Source organism: Kogia breviceps, chromosome 12 (assembly GCF_026419965.1).
Source record: "Kogia breviceps isolate mKogBre1 chromosome 12, mKogBre1 haplotype 1, whole genome shotgun sequence".
NCBI classification, from domain to species: Eukaryota; Metazoa; Chordata; class Mammalia; order Artiodactyla; family Physeteridae; genus Kogia; species Kogia breviceps.
Genome location: NC_081321.1, coordinates 56,728,576 through 56,753,162, shown reverse-complemented (window position 1 = coordinate 56,753,162; position 24,587 = coordinate 56,728,576). Strand labels below are relative to the sequence as shown.

The following is a 24,587-nucleotide window of genomic DNA, read 5'->3' as shown; positions in this document are numbered from 1 at the left end:
CCCGGTCCGGGAAGATCCCACATGCCGCAGAGCGGCTGGGCCCGTGAGCCATGGCCGCTGAGCCTGCGCGTCCGGAGCCTGCGCTCCGCAATGGGAGAGGCCACACAGTGAGAGGCCCGCGTACCACAAAAAAAAAATAAATAAATAAAATAAAATAAAATAAAGTGAGGGGAATTCCCTGACAGTCCAGTGGTTAAGACTCCGCACTTTCACTGCTGAGCACGAGGGTTCAATCCCTGGTCGGGGAACTAAGATCCCACAAGCTGCGCGGCACAGCCAAAAAAATAAAAAATAAAAAAAATAAAGTGACATCTGTCAGCATGTTTTTGGATTTTTCCAGCAATATCTAGCTGTTTCAGTACAGGTGAGGATGTAGGAAATACTAAGTGTCAGATCATTTTTTTCCAAATATATACATATGTATTTCTTCAGCGATACTAAACGGCTCTAAACAAAGAGACAAGGTATGAATTGCAAAGCTTTTAATGAAAATGTTTGTATTTTTTACAGCATGCAGAATTTCACACCTGTCGTTAATTAGCAATTATTACAATACTTAAAAACTCATCTGCCTCTAAATTTGTCATAATGCATGAATCTAATTTAATAAAATTAAGGAAAAGCAACAGGTCATCTAATCCCTCTTTATATTCCTTCAAGACCAGCAAGATGCATAAATGAGTTCTTTAAAAGGGATAAGATAGATTGATGTATGAATTGTGAGTTTATTTTTAAAGCTGTGTAAATGCAACATTTCTAAGAAAACATTTAAATCAAAGGTCACACTTTATGGAAACAAAATTCTTAATTCAGGCTGTTTTCATTTTTAGCCACTTGACATTCTGCTCTTTTTAAAATTTTATATTGCCCAACAAAGAGTGGTTATCTTTTACTGTTTTTGGAAATGACAGAACAGATGAAGGTGTCACATGCCTACACAAGTGGGATTTTGCCTAAGATCAATTTGTTTAAACATATTCTTTGGTTATATTTTTATTGCATATTGGGGAGTACTTATATCATTCAAGATTAAGTCTGGGTTATTTCTTTGATTAAGAACTGAATGTACTGGACATATATTTGATAATTAAGATTTTAGAAAAATATTCATCAGCATTTGTTCTATTAGCAAACCGAAAAATATTGTAGGCCTAATATAAAACAATAAACACATGAGGTAAACATTAAGCCTCTTAGAAGAGAGACCATATGCTCCTGCTTCTGTAAAAACATTATTTGTTTGAAAGAATGGTAGTATGACCTTTCGCTCAACTATTACTTCCTTAATGTGAAAAAGAGACAAAGAGCTGAAGAAAGAAAACTCCACAGTTACACTCCACAACCCTGAACATAACTCCTGAGATCTCGGTTTTGACAGTGACTTTTCCATGCCACCCTGCAGAGAAAGATGAAACAAATGGTAATAAGGTTAAAACATACCGTCATTGTAATACATATACTTCAAATCCTTTGGGAGAACAAAATAGTTTATCAATACTGAAATACAGGCTACAGATCAATCCAAGTATTAAATGGAGATATGTATACCAAGTACTTCCTGTCTCCCCCCCAAGCCTTCACTAGAGCACAGAATGCTGAAGAAGAATGTTGAGTCCCGTGTAGTCCACAACTGCAAAGTACATTCCACATTTACTTAATTACAAAAATAATTTCAAGATATGACAAGGAGTTCATAGAGTGTGGAAAATCTTAAAAACTCTAGAAATTGGGACTTTCCTGTTGGTACAGTGGTTGAGAATCCGCCTTCTAATGCAGGGGATGCGGGTTCGAACCCTGGTCAGGGAAGTAAGATCCTGCATGCCGCGGGGCAACTAAGCCTGCGTGGCACAACTACTGAGCCCGAGCGCCACAGCTAGAGAGCCCGTGTGCTCTGAAGCCCGTGCGCCAAAACTAGAGAGAAGTCCGTGCACAGCAACGAAGAGCCCGCGAGCTGCCACGAGGACCTGACGCAGCCAAAAATAATAAATAAATAAATAAACATTTTTTAAAAAGAAAAAATCTCTAGAAATCTCCTAAAAAAAATTGAGGAGTAAAAGAATAAGATTCTGAATCAGTTAGTGTAGATGGTTTCTATGTGATACGTTGTTTAGCATATATACCTAAAGCTGCAATTTTCAGTTCTCAGTAGCATGCGTTGGTCTTTGGAAATATTCCCTCACTTCTCTCATAACAGTAGGGTAAAACAGCTCTTCCCTTTAATGATTAACACATAGCATGCTCTGTAACAGGAACTAACATAGTGTTGTAGGTCTATTATACTGCAAACACAGAGAAACGAACATACAAACAAACTCATAGAAAAAGAGGTTGGATTTGTGGTTACCAGAGGTGGAGGTTGTGGGTGGTGTGAGGGGAGGGGATTGGATGAAGGCAGTCAAAGGTACTACAAACTTCCAGTGATAAGTACTAAAGATATAACGTACAACATGATATATATAATTTTAACACTGCTGTATGTTATATACGAAAGTTGTTGAGAGAATAAATCCTGCGACTTTGCATCACACACACACATTTTTTCTTCTATTTCTTTAATTTTGTATCCATCCATGAGATAATGGATGTTCACTAAACTTATTGTGATAATCATTTCATGATGTATGTAAGTCAAATCATTATGCTGTACACCTTAAACTTATACAGTGCTATATGTCAATTACATCTCAATAAAACTGGAAGGGAAAAAAAAAGCATACCATGCTCTAATGCCTTGTGGATCCTGGACAACCCTCTTTGCACATTTTACAGCTTCAGTGATGTCATCTTTCAGCAACTCTGGAAAATAAGTGGTGAGAAATGGAAACAACGCTCATAGAAATTTCATTTTAAGTTTAGGTTCAGCCAGCTTCATTCTCTTAGGCTGAGAAAAGAACAACTACAATTATTTTTTAAGAGTCCATGTATCTGTGAATGTTGGGGGAAAACTCTTTCTTCATTCCATCCCATTTGGCATGAAATAAACCATTCTGTTTCTCATTTACCAAAGTCATTATAAGCTCTGGAATTATTCACTAATGTGATAGAAGATTATCTTTTTATTAGGCACTATAAAAAACAAAACAAAACAGAAACAAACCAACAAGCAGAAACTGGTCTAGCACTTCTTTGCTCAGCAATTCTACTATTGGATATTCACCCTAAAGAAATTGGGGCTTCCCTGGTGGCGCAGTGGTTGAGAATCAGCCTGCCAATGCAGGGGACACGGGTTCGTGCCCCGGTCTGGGAGGATCCCACATGCCGCGGAGCGGCTGGGCCCGTGAGCCATGGCCGCTGAGCCTGCGCGTCCGGAGCCTGTGCTCCGCAACGGGAGAGGCCACAACAGTGAGAGGCCCGCATACCACAAAAAAAAAAAAAAAAAAAAAAAAAAAAAAAAAAAAGAAATAATGAGATGTACCCAAAGATGTATGTACAAGACACTATCTAACTCTTAGAGGAAAACACAGGCAGAACACTCTATGACATAAATCACAGCAAGATCCTTTTAGACCCACCTCCTAGAGAAATGGAAATAAAAACAAAAATAAACAAATGGGACCTAATGAAACTTAAAAGCTTTTGCACAGCAAAGGATACCATAAACAAGACCAAAAGACAACCCTCAGAATGGGAGAAAATAGTTGCAAATGAAGCAACTGACAAAGGATTAATCTCCAAAATTTATAAGCAACTCATGCAGCTCAATAACTAAAAAACAAACAACCCAATCCAAAAATGGGCAGAAGAACTAAATAGACATTTCTTCAAAGACATACAGATTGCCAACAAACACATGAAAGAATGCTCAACATCATTAATCATTAGAGAAATGCAAATCAAAACTACAATGAGATATCATCTCACACCGGTCAGAATGGCCATCATCAAAAAATCTAGAAACAATAAATGCTGGAGAGGGTGTGGAGAAAAGGGAACACTCTTGCACTGCTGGTGGGAATGTAAATTGATACAGCCACTATGGAGAACAGTATGGAGGTTCCTTAAAAAACTACAAATAGAACTACCATACGACCCAGCAATCCCACTACTGGGCATATACCCTGAGAAAACCATAATTCAAAAAGAGTCATGTACCAAAATGTTCATTGCAGCTCTATTTACGATAGCCAGGACATGGAAGCAACCTAAGTGTCCATTAACAGATGAATGGATAAAGAAGATGTGGCACATATATACAATGGAATATTACTCAGCCATAAAAAGAAATGAAACTGAGTTATTTGTAATGAGGTGGAGAGACCTGGAGTTATCTCTCTTTTAAAAGGAACTGAACAGAATATTTGTTTCACCCCAATTAAAGAAATCTGTAAATTAACTTGTTAGAGTAACAATGTTTATACAGGAACTATATTTTTTGGAGATGCAAACTAAAGAATTTAGAAATGAAATGTCATAATGTTTCTAATTCACTTTAAAATCACTTAGCAAAATATATATATATATATAATATATACATAAAAGAAGTAAATATGACAAAATGTTTTACTGTTAAAGTACATGATGAGCATATTGATGTTTATTATACTAATATACTAATGTTTCTAATTTTCCATATATTTAAAACATTTCATAATAAATAAAAAGTAAAAACAATTTTTTAAAAAGGACCACACATATTCCTCCTCTTTGGTTAACTACTAATCCTTTTATTTTCCAATAAAGGAGGGTAGATTAAAAAAAAAAAAAAAGACAGCAAATCAAATTATCCTTAAACCTCCCAAACAAGGTAAGTAGGAGGAATGGCATTGTTCTTTTTTTTCCTTTTTTAAAAATTTTATTTTATTTATTTTTTTAACATCTTTACTGGAGTATAATTGCTTTACAATGGTGTGTTAGTTTCTGCTGTACAACAAAGTGAATCAGCTATACGTATACATATATCCCCATATCCCCTCCCTCTTGCATCTCCTTCCCACCCTCCCTATCCCACCCCTCTAGATGGTCACAAAGCACCAAGTTGATCTCCCTGTGCTATGTGGCTGCTTCCCACTAGCTATCTATTTTACATTTGGTAGTGTACGTATGTCCAATTGGCATTGTTCTTTACAAAGCATCAACAAGTCCAGTTATAATAAAGTGATGTCATTCCAGAAGCTTTTGTATATTAGAAAACAGCAACCTTTTATGATACCAGATCTTTAATTTCTTCCTTAAGGAATTATGAGAATAATAAAGAGTTTCTAGAAGTTAAGATGGAGTTTTTCTAGGTCCCTGATGAACCCTTCAAGACCTTTTCATTTGTATTGAATCTCTATTTTTGTAAGTCTAACCAGATGGATCCTGTGCCATCACTCAACATTATCTTGTCTTACCTCTGCAGGGTATGTTACAGGCGTTAACTGCTCCTGGGGTTTTGCCATCATTACACCAGTAGAGGCTATTGATTTGAAATATCCCATAATCAGTGCTTCGGTTTCCAGGATTGTAGTTTGTAGCTCGTGTATTATAACTGCTTTCCCATTTGGCCAAACACATCCCTGAAAAAAATGTATTTTAAGTAGTAAACAGCAACACCATATAATTTATAGTTCATAGCATAATTATATAGTTCTATTTAACTAATTCTATTTTACTAATGACTTTATAAAGATGTATTTTACTTGTAAAATATTTTAACACTTTGGTGTTAGAGGGCCCTTAAGAGAATTCTTTTGTTAGCAAATCATTTGGTAATACTAATGAAATAAGGTAACATATTTTTTAAAATATTAAAATAGCTGTTTCTTCCATTGCTATTACCCTTCCCCTGCTCCCATCCCTCAGGTGAGATTCAGCCTAGAATAGCAAAATCAACAGAGATGTTGAGTGGGTTTGGTAATTAGCAGCAGATGCATATGCTAATGCTTTTTATTAGGAAAAATAAGGATTTTCTGAGAGAAAGAAAATTTCTTATGATACCTAAAGGTGAATTTGGATATCAAATTAGAATCCAGACAACAGGAGTCATAGAATAGGAAAGACTGTGTCATCCATCCACCCATCTAGCCATTTGCTCATTCATTCAAAAATAGTTATGGAGAGGAAATGTCTGAATTCAATCTGAAAAATTCAGTGATTACATTGACAGATATGGACTAAAATATAGAGTAACTTTTACTTAGGGCAGATCTTGAATTCTGTGGAAGAAAATGAAAAATAATCAACTAGAGTAAGAATAATAAAATGTCATTTCATGCTACATTTCAGGAATACTTATATAGATATTGATTGAAGGGTAATAGGTTCCTACTGTCCCTGTTTTAAGAATTCAGTGTAATTTTTTAAAAACTTTGTTGTTAAAAACCCAACATCATGGTAAGGGGATTAAAAATGAAAAAAATACTACATTACTCAGGTTTGCAGAACCCAAGATCCAAACTGGAAATGGTTGGAGTCCAACAACCAAGGGCTTGATAGACATATCCTCGGTGCACAAATGAATCTTTGAATCAGCTTACATGTGCCAGCTGGCAAATTTAGTGGCACTAGAAGCATACAACGTGTCCTGGCATGCTTAGAATGGTATAGGATTTGCCTCAATCCTTCACCTGGTACATCTGATTCTAAAGGAAGTTGATGTTTTCAACCATTGTAAAGTGTACAAACCATCAAAGGAATAAAAAATCCATTCACTCAAAGTCCCTTTCTTATTCTTCATCCTCTATGAATATCTGTTCCACACCTGGCTAACTATTTGGAAGGATGAAGAAGAGTTAACTTACAGTTTGCCAGGCTGATTCCGTGATAGCCATCCAATCCAAGTCTTTTCAGAGTTCTGGCAAGCTCACACCTCTCAAAGATCTTGCCCTGGACAGCGACAGAAAGGAGAAGAAGCCCCAGAATAAGGACAGCCTTCATGCTGACTGAGAAGCCAGACCTCCAGGCTGGCCAGGGTGAGCTGGCCCTGGTATTTAGCAGCTTTTCACTTCCTTCTTCTTCGAGTGGTCTGGCAGCTCCACCCTCTGAGACATGTGGAAAACAGGAACCGTTTATTGGTCCACTGACTTTAAAAGTTTTCTTCCTTAGGTTTGAAGAGGGATATTCTGAGGTCCTAAGGATGAGCTGCAAGAAAATAATGAAATGACATTGCTTAAAGACATTGCTCAGGAAGAACTGGGATTAGCACTATTGCCAAAAGAGGAACTTCCTCCTTTTTTATCATGAATTTCAGCAACTATAAAGGAAAAAAACTGAACATTTTACGCAACTGCAAACGAGCTCCAATCTTTAGTTAATATTCATTTTCATTAAATTGTTTTATGTGTCTTCACTATATTGTCTCCATCTTTTCACTTAAAATTACTTTATATACTTTCCACAAAAGAACACGACACTCTGTTGTCTTGATAGTTATATAGCACAAAACCATGTTGCTCAGCCAGATTCCTATACTAACTTTTTTGGTTACTATTGTAAACTCTTAATTTATAAATCAATGTTTACTATTATAAATAAGTCTCATGTGAACAACATTCTTAACTCCTTTCTGACAATGCCTTACTTCACATTTCCATGTTAGAACATAAAGGGTCATTATAAAGCAAGGGAACTTTATAGCAAAACCTACAGAAGAATACCAGAATATGTCACCAAAAAATATTGCCCTTTTGCATGAGGATGATTTTGAGCTGAAGGTAACTGAAAAGAAGCAGATCCAAGAAAAGTTCTCTGCCCTCCCCCTATTTTCTTGAAAGCAGAACATAAATTTGTGCAGAAATTAATCACCTACAACCCTAGACACTTAGCCCCAAGACAGCACCAGAGGACTCTACAAAACAACATTTACTGACTAGCTATTATCTTCCATTGGTTTCTTATATATTGAATCAGAATCATTGATCCCACAATTTGCCACCCTTGGAAGCCTAGTGCTTGTTGCTCCTCTAAAAATATATTGTTCCTTTCGTTAAGATGATATGTAAGTCCAAGTTCTAGCCACCTCTTTGAGTTACTCATCCCTGCATTTCTCATAAGTATATATGAGATATACATGTTAATAAACTTGTTCTCCTGTTAATCTGTCTTTTGTTCCAGAGCCCCAGCCAAAAACCTAAAAGAGTAAAAGGAAACAAATTTTTCCTCCTGTACAGTTTCTGGTGATGGGACAGTAAAAGCCTGGAACACTCCACTCTCCCTAGAGACTATAGTTTAGATATGGGATAACTGACAACAGGCCAGCAGAAGGTAAGAATTCTTACCATGTCAGTCTCCCAGATCTCTGTCTGTAGTGCACAGTCAAGAGAGAAGGATAAACATATCTCCTTGTCCCTTCCTTGCCAAATGCACAGTGGCAGGAGAAAAACATTTGTGAAGATAGATCTTGAACAACTTTTGTGATTTTTGTTGTTGGTAATCAACACCTATGGGTATTCTTAGCCTCCCAGAAAGTCATGTTTTCCTTTGTCTCTGTCTTTTGTGTCATTTGTCATAAGGACGAAAAACCATAAGATGAGAATCTCCTTTTGTCTCATTTTATGTACTGAGAACTTGGCTTTGTAACCAGTGAGAATATTCCCTCTGGTTTCTGCCAGTTGGGGGGTGCAGACTGTCTGTCAGGCTTGCATCAGCAGCTAGTCAGCCAGCTAAGAGACTAAGACATGAAGTGACAGGCAACATTCTCTTTGTCCAACCATGCTGGCTCTCAGGGGAGTTTGTCTTAATAAAGGGTCTCAGTCCATAAGGGGCCTTTATTGGCTCTACTTTCATTGCCTTGTTTGTGAGGGAAAAATTCTCATCCCAGTATCCCCTTTTTGGTAACACAGATAAGTAGGTCAGTGATTTCAGGTGTCTCACTTTGTGGGAGATAGAGGTTTCTTTGACACCTGTGACAATGAAGGTCTTTGCTTTCTTAGGCTATCTCTGGAGTGGCTCTGCATCTTGAGAGGGCTACATTTCTTAGGGGACACCTTTTGTGTCCATGGTTAAGCCTTGAAATTGGTTTTAAGACATAAAAAGACTTACTGGTTTGGAGTCACAATTGAAATAGGTATATTAAAGCTTTGGACTTTTACATCTGAAAGGATTTTTAAGAGAGCCCTCATCTTAAACAGATGTCCTACTGGTACCTATGGGAAGATCAGATTGAAGAAAGGAAGAAAAGAAGGAAGGAGGGAAGGAGGGAAGGAGGGAAGGAGGGAAGGAAGGAAGGAAGGAGGGAAGGAAGGAGGGAAGGAAGGAAGGAAGGAAGGAAGGAAGAAAGAAAGAAAGAAAAAAGAAAGAAAGGAAGGAAGAAAGAAAGGAAGGAAGGAAGAAGAGAGATACAGAGGAATACCTTGGCTAGTGTGAGAAAAAAACAAAACACTTCCTGAACAAGATTAGGAGAGGAAAATCAGAGAACAAACGTCAAGAAGTGCAGGTGGCACTCAAGCAGGTGTACAACTTATGTAAATATTGATAGCCAGGAAATAGCTTTGATAAAAGTTCAGAAAATGCACACGAAGAGTTGATTTATTGTCCCTTACTCTGTAAGCAGACCCCACCAGGTCCAGACCTTCCCAGTATTTTGGGCCGGCACTACCAAAAAAAAAAAAAAAAAAAAAAAAAAAAAAATCAATGAACTATCCTATCTTACCGTTAAAGAAAAGAGAAACATTACAGTAATTATCCTAGATTTCTGATAATAGGCAAATATGCCTGAGTTCCTTCTTAGATAAAACCTACAATCCTTTTTCAGTCCGTTGGAAATATTGATCTTACCATATCTTTGAAATGTAAACATCCAAAGAGACAATTGTTGGGACTAGTGGCTCAATGGTTAAGAATCCACCTGCCAATGCAGGGGACAAAGGTTCGAGCCCTGGTCCGGGAAGATCCCACATGCCACGAGCAACTAAGCCTGTGCGCCACAACTACTGAGCCTGCGGTCTAGAGCCTGCGAGCCACAACTACTGAGCCCACGTGCCACAACTACGAAAGCCTGCATGCCTAGAGTCCGCGCTCCGCAACAAGAGAAGCCACCACAATGAGAAGCCCGCGCACCTCAACGAAGAGTAGCCCCTGCTAGCTGCAACTAAAGAAAGCCCGCGCGCAGCAACAAAGACCCAATGCAGCCAAAAATAAATAAATAAATGAATTTATTAAAAATAAAAAATAACAAAGATAGTTGTTGGCTAAAGCAGCTATGGGACTGGAAAAAAAAAGAGAGAGAGTTTTAAAAACAAACTTCTAGGGCTTCCCTGGTGGCGCAGTGGTTGAAAGTCCGCCTGCCGATGCAGGTCCGGGAGGATCCCACATGCCGCGGAGCGGCTGGGCCCGTGAGCCATGGCCTCTGAGCCTGCGCATCCGGAGCCTGTGCTCCGCAACGGGAGAGGCCCCAACAGTGGGAGGCCCGCGTACCACAAAACAAACAAACAAAAAACCTTCTATTTTATATTTCCATAAGCTCCCTTGCCCCAAATTTTGTCCACAGCCTCTATAAGATCATGTATTAAAGACAAGTAAAATTCTTAAAAGTCTTTTCCACAAATATTGGTAAAAGCTTCAGCCACCTGAGCAGGTAAACTTAACTTGTTCAATCTGCCAGAAACACCATTTAGATCCAACTATTCTTTTATAAGCTAGTGAGTTTTGTACTACTGTACCTGATATGTGGCTAAAATTTTTAAATGAAATCTATAATATCTCTGTTTGCATTTGTCTATGTGTCTATGTATATCTATATATGTATGTTATGTATATGTGATATTTTTCTCCCTCTGGAGAAAAACTTGCAAAAGAGCTCTATTTAATTGGCTTAAAGAAAATACAAGCACTTATATAAATTAAGACTAGTCAAGTAAGTTTATGTTATCTCTACTAGATGCTTGAGATTATAAAATTAGAAATTTAACCTAAGGAAATAGTTACAATAAAAATGATTTTCTTAATGTACGTCAACATGGTAGGGGAAAAAAAGCCATGTTTAAATGTTCAGGTTCTTTGCTTCTGTGATTTTTGCTACTTGCCTAATTTGTCAACAACAAAAATAACTTAAAATGATGGTTAACTTTTCATATCTCATGAAATTTTCATGGCCACTCAAGAATAATTGTTAAGAACACATGAATTAAATGGATGTAAGTGGGAGAAAAGTTTGTAAATGAATTTTGCAACAATCATTATGTTCTATAAAATATGTCTGCTTAAAAATAGTTTCCAAAATCTTTTCGTAACCTTAACTGTAAATGATGGATATTCAATGAATATCTAGATAATTTCCAAATAAGAGAAAATACTGAAACATTAATTGCCAAACATAGGTTAAGGTTATCTGCTTTTGACTTCTTATTACAGAGAAACTAAAGATATTTGGGTCTGTTAATAACATGTTCTTTTTGCCACTTTAAAAAAATTGTACCATGAAAAGGCATATGTCTCTAGAAATTACAAAATGATGTATTCTTGGGAATTCCCTGGCAATCCAGTGCTTAGGACTTGGTGCATTCATTGCCAGGGCCCGGGTTCAATCCCTGGTTGGGGAACTAAGATCCCACAAATTGTGCAGTGCTGCCAATAAATAAATAAATAAATAAAAAGTAAAAGGAGCAAATAAGATAGAAGATGTGGGTTCTAGGAAACAGGGTTCTAATACAGGGAAGAGGAGAAGGGAAATTATAGAGATGAAGGGAGAAGTGTCCCTGTGGACTCCCTGGGGAAAACCAGAAGAGATGGCCTGGAATGTCTGAACCTATTGAAGGGAGTTGGACAACTCTGGCTGAGACTTTGGGTAATAAATTAATACATGAATAAGTACATGGAAAACTAAGCAAACAGAAAAGTAAGGCAATTATTAACTCCAAGGAAACCAAAAAAACTTAAGAATAGAAATACAACCAAATTATACCATCAAATTATACTCATCTGTGAGTGTTTGTGCATGCTTGTAAAGGGGAACAACAAGGCAAGGGGAGCTGAGAGAGAGCTAAATCTTCATCTTCCTGGGTGGAAATAAATAGAAAATGTCTATGACTGAAAATAAAAACTGAGTAGAATAATCATGCTCTTGAGATATATGGCTGTAATACTAGAATATAGCTAAAGAAGCTAAAAATAGGGCTTCCCTGGTGGCGCAGTGGTTGAGAGTCCGCCTGCCGATGCAGGGGACGTGGGTTCGTGCCCCGGTCCGGGAAGATCCCACATGCCGCGGAGCGGCTGGGCCTGTGAGCCATGGCCGTGGAGCCTGTGCTCCGCAACAGGAGAGGCCACAGCAGTAAGAGGCCCGCGTACCGCAAAAAAAAAAAAAAAAAAAAAAAAAAAAAAAAAAAAAAAAGAAGCTAAAAATAGCTAAATAAGTTGAAAGGGATTATTACCTCTAGTGTTGGGAATTGGATGAGAAAGGTTAGGGCTATTTTTCATCATTAAACTTATAACACTTTATTTGACTTTAAAAATATATACATGTATTTTATGATAAAAAGAGTTTTAAAATGTATTATGTAAGAAAAAGAACTAAAAGACATACACCAGAATGTTTACAGTGGTTATTTATGAATACTCTTCAGAATTTTTACTCAATTTGTATATTTTGGCATTTTCCATGTTTTCTTCTTTCAGCATATATTACTTTTGCAATTAGCAAAATAATAAATAATTACACACACACAGAGGAATGTGCAGAATCACTAAAAAAAACAATGATTATTTTGAAGTCCTCGACGTCCCTCTATGTATATGAACTCAGCCATATTTGTAGAAATAGTCTGCCATTTAACTTTAAAATTATATTTCTCCTATACAGCTCTTCTGTACCCAGATCATTGATCTCTTAAGCTTCAATGGAAAGGAGTTAAATATTAATTTTCACTGAGCTTCATGAGCCGCATTAAAATGGCACATAAGCTATATAAAGATAAACATGAGAGAGTATCTTGGAACAATGCTGTTTTGGTAGGATCATTATTATTGTAGAGTTAATTTTTTCTAAAAGCTAAAATATACTCTTACAAGAATAGAATTTATATTCCTTGGAATAAAGCACAAGTTGCCAAGCTCCTGGAACACTATGTCCCATCCAGGTTTTTTCTTTGGGAGACTATATCATTGAAGGAGGATAAACTGGGGAGGAGACTCCCTGAGGCCAGGGGTGTTGAGGAAGCAAATTTGGCCAGATCTAAGATAATAGTGGTAGCAGGCTTAAAAGGTGGCAGGGCCCTGCATCCCACTCCCATGGGGGGCCCAGAGCAACGGCAAGAGGTCTCTTGGATGGCATGTAGTTGCTGGGGAAATTGAACACAAATTGCCCTGCCTTGGGAATCAATGACGCTTTGAAAAGAAGCTTCTGCCTGCAAATGAACCACATCAGCTTGGGTAATGACCACCGTATGAACATCTCAGTGATGGACCAAAACTCTAAGGTCTTCCTCAAGTTTTCTGGATTTTGTAGTTTCTTGAGATGCTTGGAAGCTCCTGGGCAGAGGATTAGCTAAAGAAGTTTAAAAAGACGATCACTGACTCACCATTTGGGGAAGTGGGGCTTACAGACAAATTTTGTTTGATCTAGAAAAGTAAAGCAAAGTGGTGTTTCTTGCAGCCATTTATGGTAGAGCAAATTTATACCCACTGCACTATTTGATCTACACTTACCTGCTCTGAATGGGATTGGAGAGTGGGAAGTGAGATGGCTCTTGGGAGCCCTAGAGATGAAACTATTTTCCTGAAAATGGCTCTTTGGTGTCATGATTCAGGTAAACATTAACTCTGGAGGTAGGCCTAGGTGTTTCAGTTTTCAGTGACTCAGACCTTACGGACAGACCACTCTGTCTTGATAATCATGTTTTGCTATCATCTATCCCATCACTTTTTTTGTTGTCATTCCTACAATCCTGTTTTTCTCTATTAGCACAAAATTAAAATCTATTTGTGTCAGTATATGAGGGACATGAAAAACTGTATGAAAATAGGATAACCTTGGAAAGTAACTGACACTGGTAAATCAAAACTGTCTGTATTCATGAAAAGAGGCATTGGCATGAGTTTTGTCAAAAGGTATAAATAATCACTCGTTAGTGAAGCAGTGCCATTTTCTTGAAGCCATTATGGACCTTGGGAGACCACGGTCAGGGCAGCTGCACTCATTGCATTCTCCAGCTGATGCCGTCCTTGTGTAGTTCGGCTCAGGGGTGCAGAGGACCTAGTCTCATCTCTGCTGTGACAGCATGGCGGCTAGGAGAATTTGGAGGGGTGGGGCAGTTGGAAGGGCTGCGGTGAGGAACACCGCTGGGCTCTCTGGGGGAGCCCACATGTTGAAAGGTTAAGGTGGAGTAAATTCTTCAACTAATGTAGCATGTAACAGCCTTGTGAAACAGGACCAGCACACAGCTGCTCCCTGCAAGTCCAGCAGCCTGGCCACAGGTCAGAGTGGCTCCCTGTGGGGACATTCCCTGACTTAGGAGCAGTGCTTGACCCCAATCCAAAGGTGGCACTTTGTTGGCCCCTCAGGTATATGGGTCATTGAAAAATGGTAAATGGTTTGGGTTGCCTAATCCAGACCACTGTATTTTTTTGCCTCAAGGATTAGTGACCACTTTCTCTTCTTTTAGCTCTCGATATCCCATTTATATCAAGATATATAACTTATATCCCAATTTAAGTTCCCATTCTTTGCAAAATAGATCAAACGAGATAATTTCCTGTGTTCCCTGACACCATCCAAACTCCAGAAATCATCTAATTTTTGTACTTAATTTTCTCTATGGTCTTGCTGTTTTTGTGTTTTCAGTCAGGTAGTTGGTTCATACCGAGAAAAAATAATACTATTTAACATACACAAGAGAAATTATTTCTAATATGGTAGCAATACTGTGCTGTAAGAGTCTCTGGTTACTGTGCTCTAGCACAGAGCCACAAGTTACTGACCCATCAATTGATCATTAAGCCTAAAAAAATAGTACTAGCCTAGTAATCTGCCATGTACTTTACTGCCAGTCATAGAGGAGATTTTACCATTCCTGATACTTGCCACGTACTCACTCTCTTCTCTGTCTTCATTCCTGCTGTTTCCTCAGGGTACTATGTAGACAACGAAAGAAAAGTTAGGATATCCGGTGGCAAAGAGAAAGTTGGAGGGGTGAGCAGGACCAGACCTGGAAGCTTAATCCCCGACCGTGAGATTTAGCGCTTAATCCCAAAGACAATGGGAAACTATTCATGAGTATTAAACTGGAGAGTAATTGGATCAAAATCTTAACAGAACAAAACACTCTAGATTGGATTCAGGGACCGCTGCTAGAAAACTGGCAAGGAATCCAGATGGCAGACAAAGGTGGGGGTGGGTAACAGAACTGGGAAGGTTTCAGAGATATTTAGGAGGTTTGAATAATCAGGATTAGAGATTATCCAGACCAGTTCAAGATACAGGGGAAAAGGAAAGGTAAATAATACTAGCTTTTGTTTATCAAATGCTTATGAAGTGTTAACCACTTAATAAACATTACTTATAATTCTTACAGGGGTCTTAAAGGTAGGTATTATATCTATTTTACAGATGAAAAAATATATGTCCCAGAGAAGAAAAGTCTCTTGCCCAAAGACATATAGCTAGTGAGTTGAAGAGCTGGGATTTGGATTCAGGTCAGTTCCATGGTCTTTTCAGTTTACCACATTACCTTGTAAAAGTTGAAGTGAATGGGAAGAAATTCTACCTTGACCCAATTCTCACCCTTTGACACACTCTAACTCCTTTGTCTACCTCTTGTCTGATTTTAGCGACCGATATAGTTCTGCAAACCCATTTTATGTATTTATTTTTTAAGGTGTGATTTTTCTCTAAGAGGTTGATCTAACACCAGGCAATGCCATGGAACAGTTAAGAGACTATTTAAAAATCAATATTCTTGATATGTGAACAACTGATAATTGTGGCAAGCTTTTGATTTCTTTGTGAATACTTTCTTTGTTCTATTACTTCTGTTATCATTATGCAATCAGAACTTAGGCTGGATCTCACTTCACTTCCCCCCTTTTTTTTTTCTGCCCCTCTTCACATTATGAACAAATATTTCCCTTCCCACGACCTGTCAGGTTACAAAATCCTCTTTCTCAGTTTACACAATAATTGGGTATTCATCATTGAGAAATTATAATGAAATAAGTAACTGACTTTTCAAACATGTGTTAAAACAGTCTTATTTACAAAGAGATGGAAATGCTCCCACTTTAGTTTCCTCTTTCCAGAAGAGTATTCTGATTTCACTTCTCTATTAAGTATGACTTTGGGATTTCAGGTTTGTTTGATCTTTTTATTTGTGCCAGTGTAACTGCATAATCATTAAACTTCTTTCACTGAACTAGAAAACTATTTCAATCCGTACAATAGCTCTGGTAACATCACAAAATGTTGGGGGAGGAGAGAAGAAATTGTTGCAAATAGGGGAATAAGGTCATGTATTTGGGTTGTATTTTCCCCCCTCTCGACAAACAAACATTTTATTGCTACCCTTGGCAAGCAAATAAGATAATATGCTTAACTTCTTATTAACAACAATTTATATGTACACATTTAATTGAAGATGGTGCTGTTCTCCCTTTGACATCACTCTAAGTTGTTTAAGATGCAGCCACACATTTTCTCACCCCAGTCCCCCATCTCAGGTCAATATCATACCTCTGTGAGGTGGCTGGTTTGCTGCCATGGGAGTGGTCTATTTCCAACTCAGTCAGAAAGGAAATGAACTCACAAACATAGCACCACTTACACACAGGTCTCACAATGACCTGAGCCAAAGATGATGGGGGCTAGTTATCAGTGCCTTACACATTTATTTTGGAAAATAGTTTCTTTGACTGCCGATTCAAAATGATTTTCAATTAAAGAGTAACTTAGTAAATTAGAAATACTATACAAATATAGAATGGTAAACTCTAACCTGCTTAAAAAAAAATGAATGGATGCTTTAACATCTAGGAACTTAAGATAATTTTCAGTTGCCTCATAAGAATACTGTCTTCTGGGCTTCCCTGGTGGTACAGTGGTTGAGAATCCACCTGCCAATGCAGGGGACACGGGTTCGTGCCCCGGTCCGGGAAGATCCCACATGCCGCGGAGCGGCTGGGCCCGTGAGCCATGGCCGCTGAGCCTGTGCATCCGGAGCCTGTGCTCCGCGACAGGAGAGGCCACAGCAGTGAGAGGCCCGTGTACCACAAAAAAAAAAAAAAAAAAAAAAAAAAAAAATACTATCTTGTAAAATGGAAAAGTTTACACATATACATACAAACATGACTACTAATTTTTGTGAAAAATAATAGGAATAAAATAAACCTAAATACAGAAAAACTACACTTAAAATATCTTCCTCATGTAAGAAATTCACTTCACTGCAAGTCAAATATCCTCAATGTACTCTGGTATGTGAAATCTAGTTTAGATCTGAATTTTGTGACAGGACTACTGACATGGCTTTCTAAGTAGTCTCCTTATGTCCAGTTTCTCTCCCCTCCAACCTACTTTGCATCCAGAGCATGCCAACCCTGAACTCAGAGGACTCAGAGTTTGTAACACACATATGTCGATCACATGTAATCTATGACTTTATTGTCTATTCTGTGGTTTGCTGCCATATTGTCCTCATATTCATCATGATGAGCTCTTTGAGAACTTATGCTCCTTTAAGATTTCTCCTCTGCCATCTCAGAAAGAAGCACACTCATGTGCACAGTGTAGACAGTCAACAAAATTGGTAAATTCACTGTATAAAAAAATGCATTCCACCTACAATTAAGGTGTTATTCTTCTCTCTCGACTACCTGTGTTAAAACAGTGTTTTGATATTCCAAATGATGCAAGGAAATAATACAAACTTACAAATAAAAACCAACCACAAACTACATAAGGATGTGCTTCTCCAACACGAGAAAACACTTACAAAAAGGTAACCTAGAATTTTAAAGAAAGAATCATTTTTTTATAAAGAGTTAACTCAGGCCTCTGGAATAAATTAGAAATAAGACAATATGTTTGAGACACAGGATTCCTCATGCCAATATATGTCAAAAATTTTGAAGGTATTATTCAATGCTTCACTATAGTAAGGGAAAAAAATTTCTACTTCAATTGTCAAGCAATTATACATGAATAATTGTATTATGGAAGAAGGTTCTGTGTACATTTGGTTGTAAGTTTAGGAATTTGTCCATTAACTAATTCAATAAATAATAAAAGCTTAAAAAATAATAATAATAAAAAAAGTTGATTGATTGAATACTTTCTATGTTAGAGGCATCATGTTAATGCTGAGGATACCAAGGTGAAAAGGCATGACTGTTTGCCTCTAACAGGACATGCAAACCAACAATTACAATCCAATATATAGTTGCTTTATTGTTGGTCTGCACAGAGGGCTGATGGAGCACAGAGGGGACCTGAAGTCAGTGGGGAAGAGACAGTGAAGGCTTCACAGCATTTCAGCTGGATGAGAATTGGAGGGAGAATAGGATTTTGTTTGGTGGGCAACTGGGGTAGGAGACTTGTGATAGGAACTTCCCATGTCTGTTCTCTTCCTTCCAGGCACAGGGGAGGATTATACTTCCCTACTCCCTTGAATTTAGGGAGAGCTATGTAACTAATTCTGGCCAATGGGCTATGGGTAGAAATGATGAGTCACTTCTAAACTGAAACATTTAAGTGCTAGTGCAAAACACTCCAGTACTTTTCTATCTGCCTTGGCAGCTGGTGAAGTTGTATGTGTCAGAAGGTGTAGCTACCTGTTGGTAAAACCTCTGTCAGCTCAGGTGCCTGAGTGACTGTGTGGAACAGAACCACTTGCTGAACTATGATAGACATTGTGGCGTGAACAAGAAATACATTGCGCGTTTAGCCATGGAAATCCTGGGAGTGTTTTGTTATTTCATCATTTCAGATGGAGGTAAAACAATTTTAAAAACAAAGGAAAGGGAGGGAGCTGCTGTCACCATGTCGTTGGTTGGCGCCCGCTTGGGCCCTTTCGCGCCCGTCCTGTTGGCCACTAGTGCAGGCCGCGGTACCCGCCACCTCGGAGTCGCCGGTGTTGGACCTGAAGCAGTCCTTCCTGTGCTGGGAGTCGCCGAGTGGCCAGGCCACGCAGGCCGGCCGTTGGTCGCCTCCGTGGGCCTCAATGTCCCTGCTTCTGTTCGTTATTCCCATACGAACATCAAAGTGCCTGACTTCTCTAACGTCACACTCGAGTGTTAGATAGTACAAAGTCTTCACAACAGAGCAGTGAGGCTAGAAAAGGTTTCTCCTGTTTGGTAACTGCAACTACTGTGGGTGTCGCGTATGCTGCCAAGAATGTCGTTTCTCAGTTCGTTTCCAGCACGAATGCTTCTGCTGATGTGTTGTCCATGTCCAAAACCGGAATCAAGTTATCCGATATTCCAGAGGGCAAGAACATGGCTTTCAAATGGAGAGGCCAACCCCTGTTTGTGCGCCACAGAACCAAGGAAATTGACCAGAAAGCTGCAGTTGAAGTACTCCAGTTGAGGGACTCACAGCATGAGTTAGAACGAGTAAAGAAACCTGAATGGTTTGTCTTGATAGGTGTTTGCACTCATCTTGGTTGTGTACCCATTGCAAATACAGATTTTGGTGGTTATTATTGCCCTTGCCGTGGGTCACACTATGATGCATCTGGCAGGATCAGGAAGGGGTCTGCACCTCTCAACCTTGAAGTTCCCTCATATGAGTTCACCAGTGATGATATAGTGATTGTTGGTTAGATACCTGGACTCAAGTCATAGGCTTCTTTCAGTCTTCGTGTCACCTCGGAAGAGTTACTTGAGAACAAGCCTTCTGTACCTCAAATTAGTTGAATTGAAATATTTAAGAATTGCTAATAATGTGTTTGCGAACATGTGAAGTAAACTGGATTTTATGTTGAATACTTTCAAGCATTCACCTAATAAAGCCAGTTAAACACTGTTATGCTCAAAGACTTCAAAGGTACAGTGATAGGTAACTCTAATTAAAAATTACAGACTGGTGTATGGAGAGAAAAAAAAGAAAAAAACAAAGAAAAGGGAGAATAGACAAATCTCCCATGCCAAAGTATTCCAGAAAATTTATGTAGATACTCTGCCCACAAGGAAGTGGAGTGTAACTAACCACTCCTTAAGTGTGGGCTGTGCACAGTAACTTTCTTCCCAAGAATATAGCATGGAAAGGAGCAAAAAGAGTAATTTTACTGCAGAGAAACCTGACAAATGCTACTTCAGCCAGTGGATCAAGGTTAATATCAACAGTAATAAGTTATGTTGATAGATTGTATCCTAGATACCATGTGATAAAAATGGTATCTGTGGTCTCCCTCCCCAAAACACATAATCCTTGCCTAGTCATGAGAAAAACATAAGACAAATCCCAGTTAAGCATCGGTCTACAAAATACCCCATCAGTGCCCCTCAAAACTGTCAAGGTCATCAAAAACAAGTGAAGTCTGAGAAACTATCAGAGCTAAAAGGAGCCAAAAGAACCTAGCAACTAAATGTAATGTGGTACTCTAGATAGGATCCTAGAACAGAAAAAGGACATTTGGTAAAAACTAAGGAAATCTGAATAAAGTATGAACTTTATTTACTAATAACTTTTTGATATTGGTTCATTAATTGTAACAAATGTACTACGCTGAGGTAAGATGTGAAAAATAGGGGAAAGTGGGTTTGGGGAATATAGAAACTATATGTACTATCTTAGCAATTTTTATGTAAATCTCAAACTATTCTAAAATTAAAAGTTTATTAAAAAAAAGAGGTATAAGAGAGAACATAGTATGTTCTAGAAATTCCTTTTAAAGTGGGGAGTGGAAGTAAAGAGTTTGGCTAGGTAGGCAAAAGACCTTTTATTCTATTCAAAGGAGATTCAATTTGTAACTTGTATAGGCTGGGGGAGGAATTCCTAGAAGAACTGTGGATGGGCTTCAGGGGTGTTGCAAAACCTCTTAAGTTGTATAAGATTTTATTGTGTGTATGTGTATATGTAAGTTTTTCTCAGAAGAATGTCAAAAGCTTTAATTATTATTTACTTATTCTTAAAGGGAAAAACACCTAAATATGTTAATAATCATTGCTGAAGGTAATGCTGAAACTGAAATATTCTGAGCAAGAGATATGAAACAATTATATCTTGTTTTTTTGTTTGCTTGTTTGTTTGTTTTGGCAGTGCCATGTGGCATGAGGATCTTAGTTCCCTGACCAGGATTCGAACCCATGCCCCTTGCATTGGGAATATGGATTCTTAACCACTGGACCACCAGGGAAGTCTAAAACAATTATACTTTGTGTGCAAAAGAGATCCCTTCTTGGTAGTACAGACTAAAGTGATAATGTGTGTGTGTTTGGAGGAGGAAGGCAGGAGTTAAAAGCCAAGATAGTAATAAAGACCACGATCTTCAAACTCTTGATTGTGGTCTACTTTGCAGGGGGAAGAAATGATCCCATAAAATACCTTACCCTACTGTTGCCGCTTTCCTGAGAAACAAGTACTGAGTCTTTAGGATGAAGTATCATTTTTTTTAAACCAAAGTTTGATGGGATTAAATATACATCTACTTTATCATCAGGGTTGTGAATGATTAATATTTGAATCAAAATGAATATATGTCTTTAAGGGTAGCTATAAGCCTAAAGCACTATGATATTAATGTACATTTATGGGAAATTATAGTTAAAAAGCCAAAAAGCAGGAACTGAAAACCATGACAATGGTAACAAGGAATCCTTTCTGAAAATTAGGGTAATTCCAACTATTGATGTACAATAACATTGCATTCTACCAGACTTCTTTATAGGGTATAGTTTAATTGGTAAATCCTATTTGTGTGCTAATTTTAGCTTATTAACACAAAATTTCAGTAATCCTTAGTAACTCATGTAGGTGGTTATTAACAATTAATCCTTTGTTGTATATACAGATGAAAATATATGGAGTTATGCATCATTAGCCCATAAAAATGGGGGAAAAAAGTTTTTTTTTTTTTTCAATTCATGGTCTCTTAGGAGGACTGTGGACTGCATATAATTCTTTGAGAAACTGCTGTCACAATCTACAAGAGAAATAATGAAAGACCAAGATAGAAGCAGTCAGGAGGTACAGAGAACAGGAGACAGATAGGACAGATATCAAAGGATCAGAATCAGGGGAATTTTTGGATTGCTTGGATGGGGAGATGCAAGGTAGAGGGGGAAAGCTACCTTGATTTTTTTGTTTCTGGCAGGCCAATTATGGGGAATACAGGACAGTGAATAAACTTAGAGGAGGAGAGGGTGGGTAGGAGATAAGTCCAATTTTTAATATGTTGTGTTTGAAATCCCAAGTCGATGTGTCTGGTAGGCACCTGGGTCCTCTGATCTTTCAGCTTTAGAAAAAAGGGTCTGGGCTGGAGCTGTAAAATTTTTTTTTTTTAATAAGTTTATTTTATTTTTGGCTGTGTTGGGTCTTCATTGCTGTGTGTGGGCTTTCTCTAGTGGTGGCGAAAAGGGGCTACTCTTCATTGCGGAGCACGGACTCAAGACGCACGGGCTTCAGTAGTTGCGGTGTGCAGGCTTCAGTAGCTGTGGCACGCAGGCTTAGTTCTTCCGCGGCATGGGGGATCTTCCCGGACCAGGGCTCGAACCCATGTGCCCTGCATTGGCAGGAGGATTCTTAAGCACTGCGCTACCAAGGAAGCCCTGGAGCTGTAAATTCTTAACTTAGAAAAGTGAAGCATTCACATCATAGTGTGACTTCTCTAACATTTACAACAATAAATAGGAGTTCCAATTTTTAAAAAGAATTCCATTATATATCTAGACACAAATATAGGGAGGGGGGAAGTCAGCAATTAAGAATTCCTGAGATACAGCAAGAGTAACTACTTTTTATGATTAGAAATTCTTGGTGGGGGAATTCCCTGGCGGACCAGCGGTTAGGACTCTGCACTTCCACTGCCGGGGGCGGAGGCCAGGTTTGATCCCTGGTTGGGGAACTACGATCCTGCAAGACGCATGGTGCACCCAAAAAAAAAAAAAAAGTAATTCTTGGTGAATGAAGTTTCCATTGCCTCATTTCTTGAAATTATGTTCCACTCATCTTTGTTTCTCCTTACCAATTTCTCTCCTCTTTAAATCATGGAATTCAGGTGTCCATTTATTTGTTGCTGTTGTTGTTGCTGCTGTTTTTCCTTCTTTAAAAAAAAATTATTACTTTAAGTTTTATATTGGAGTATGGTTGATTTATAATGTGTTAGTTTCAGGTGTACAGCAAATTGATTCAGTTATACATATACCTATTTTTTTCCCAGTTAGGTTATTACAGAATATTGAGTTTCCTGTGCTATATAGTAGGTCCTTGTTGATTATCTGTTTTATATATAGTACTGTGTACATGTTAATCCCAACCTCCTAATATATTACCCCCCCCCACCTTTTCCCTTTGGTAACCATAAGTTTGTTTCCTGTATCTGTGAGTCCGTTTCTGTTTCCTAGATAAGTTCATTTGTATCATTTTTTAGATTCCACATATAAGTGAATCATATATTTGTGTTTCTCCGACTTACTTGGCTTAGTATGATAATCTCTAGATCCATCCATGTTGCTGCAAATGGCATTATTTCATTCTTTTTAATGGCTAATATTCCATTGTGTGTGTGTGTGATATATACATATCACATGTTCTTTATCCATTTATCTGTCAATGGACATTTAGGTTCTATCCATGTCTTGGCTGTTTTAAATAGTGCTGCTATGTACATAGGGGTGCATGTATCTTTTTGAATTATAGTTTTGTCTTGGTATATCCCCAGGAGTGGGATTGCTGGATCATATGGCAACTCCATTTTTAGTTTTTTGCAATTTAGTTTTTTGCAATTTACACTCTCACCAAGAGTGCAAGAGGGTTCCCTTTTCTCCACGCCCTCTCCAGCATTTATTATTGGTAGACTTTTTAATGATGGCCATTCTGACTGGTGTAAGGTGGTATTTCACTGTAGTTCTGATTTGCATTTCTCTAATAGTGATGATGAGCATCTTTTCATGTGCCCATCGGCCATCTGTATGTCTTTGGAGAAATGTCTGTTTAGGTCTTCTGTCCATTTTTCGACAGGTTGTTTCTTTTTTTGTTACTGAATTGTAACTAAGCTGTTTGTATATTTTGGAAATTAAGCCCTTGTTTGTTCCATCATTTGCAAATATTTTCTCCCAGTCCGTAGGTTGTCATTTCATTTTGTTTATGGTTTCCTTTGCTGTGCTAAAGCTTCTAAGTTTGATTAGGTCCAATTTGTTTATTTTTGCTTTTATTTCTATTGCCTTGGGAGATTGACCTAAGAAAACATTGGTATGATTTATGTCTGAGAATGTTTGCCTATGTTAGTTTGAATAATTTCAGTGGGCTCTGGGCTATAGGAGTGGTCTCTAGTTGTTTAGTCCCTGGACCTGGGGTGATTTAGGGCAGAAGAAATATTGGCTCAATGTGTGACGGTTAGATAAAAGAGGTAGTCAGAAGTATGGGCTCTCAACTGGTCGGTTTGCATATGAAAGGTATGTTCAGGCAAATTATTTACTATCTCTAGGAATTAGCTAGCCCTGGGAGGGGCAGTCTCTCCCCAGCCAACAAGGTCCCCTAGATGCTGTCACAAAACACAAAGAATAAAAACATGGTTAATATGATAAAA

The 24,587-nt window shown here is 38.2% G+C and overlaps 1 protein-coding gene and 1 pseudogene across 3 annotated transcripts in view; one reads left to right on the top strand and one right to left on the bottom strand.

Moving 5' to 3' along the window:
* Window positions 1–467: 467 nt before the first annotated feature.
* Window positions 468–24,587, bottom strand: part of LOC131766216 (cleavage and polyadenylation specificity factor subunit 6) — an 84,694-nt gene continuing 60,574 nt past the window's right edge. Inside the window, exons 2-6 of one of the 3 annotated variants that reach the window (XM_067009723.1) lie at window positions 14,944–14,982; window positions 6,720–6,959; window positions 5,331–5,495; window positions 2,718–2,796; window positions 468–1,396 (exon numbers count right to left, since the gene is read on the bottom strand). In XM_067009723.1, the coding sequence (XP_066865824.1) occupies window positions 1,330–1,396; window positions 2,718–2,796; window positions 5,331–5,495; window positions 6,720–6,855 (447 nt within the window). In that variant the 5' untranslated portion in view covers window positions 6,856–6,959; window positions 14,944–14,982 and the 3' untranslated portion in view covers window positions 468–1,329. Of the gene's footprint in view, window positions 1,397–2,717; window positions 2,797–5,330; window positions 5,496–6,719; window positions 7,060–9,458; window positions 9,506–14,943; window positions 14,983–24,587 lie in introns of those variants that run through there. The other 2 variants (XM_059080275.2, XM_067009722.1) reach the window with 2 other exon arrangements.
* On the top strand, window positions 18,881–19,702 carry LOC131766227 (cytochrome b-c1 complex subunit Rieske, mitochondrial pseudogene; annotated as a pseudogene).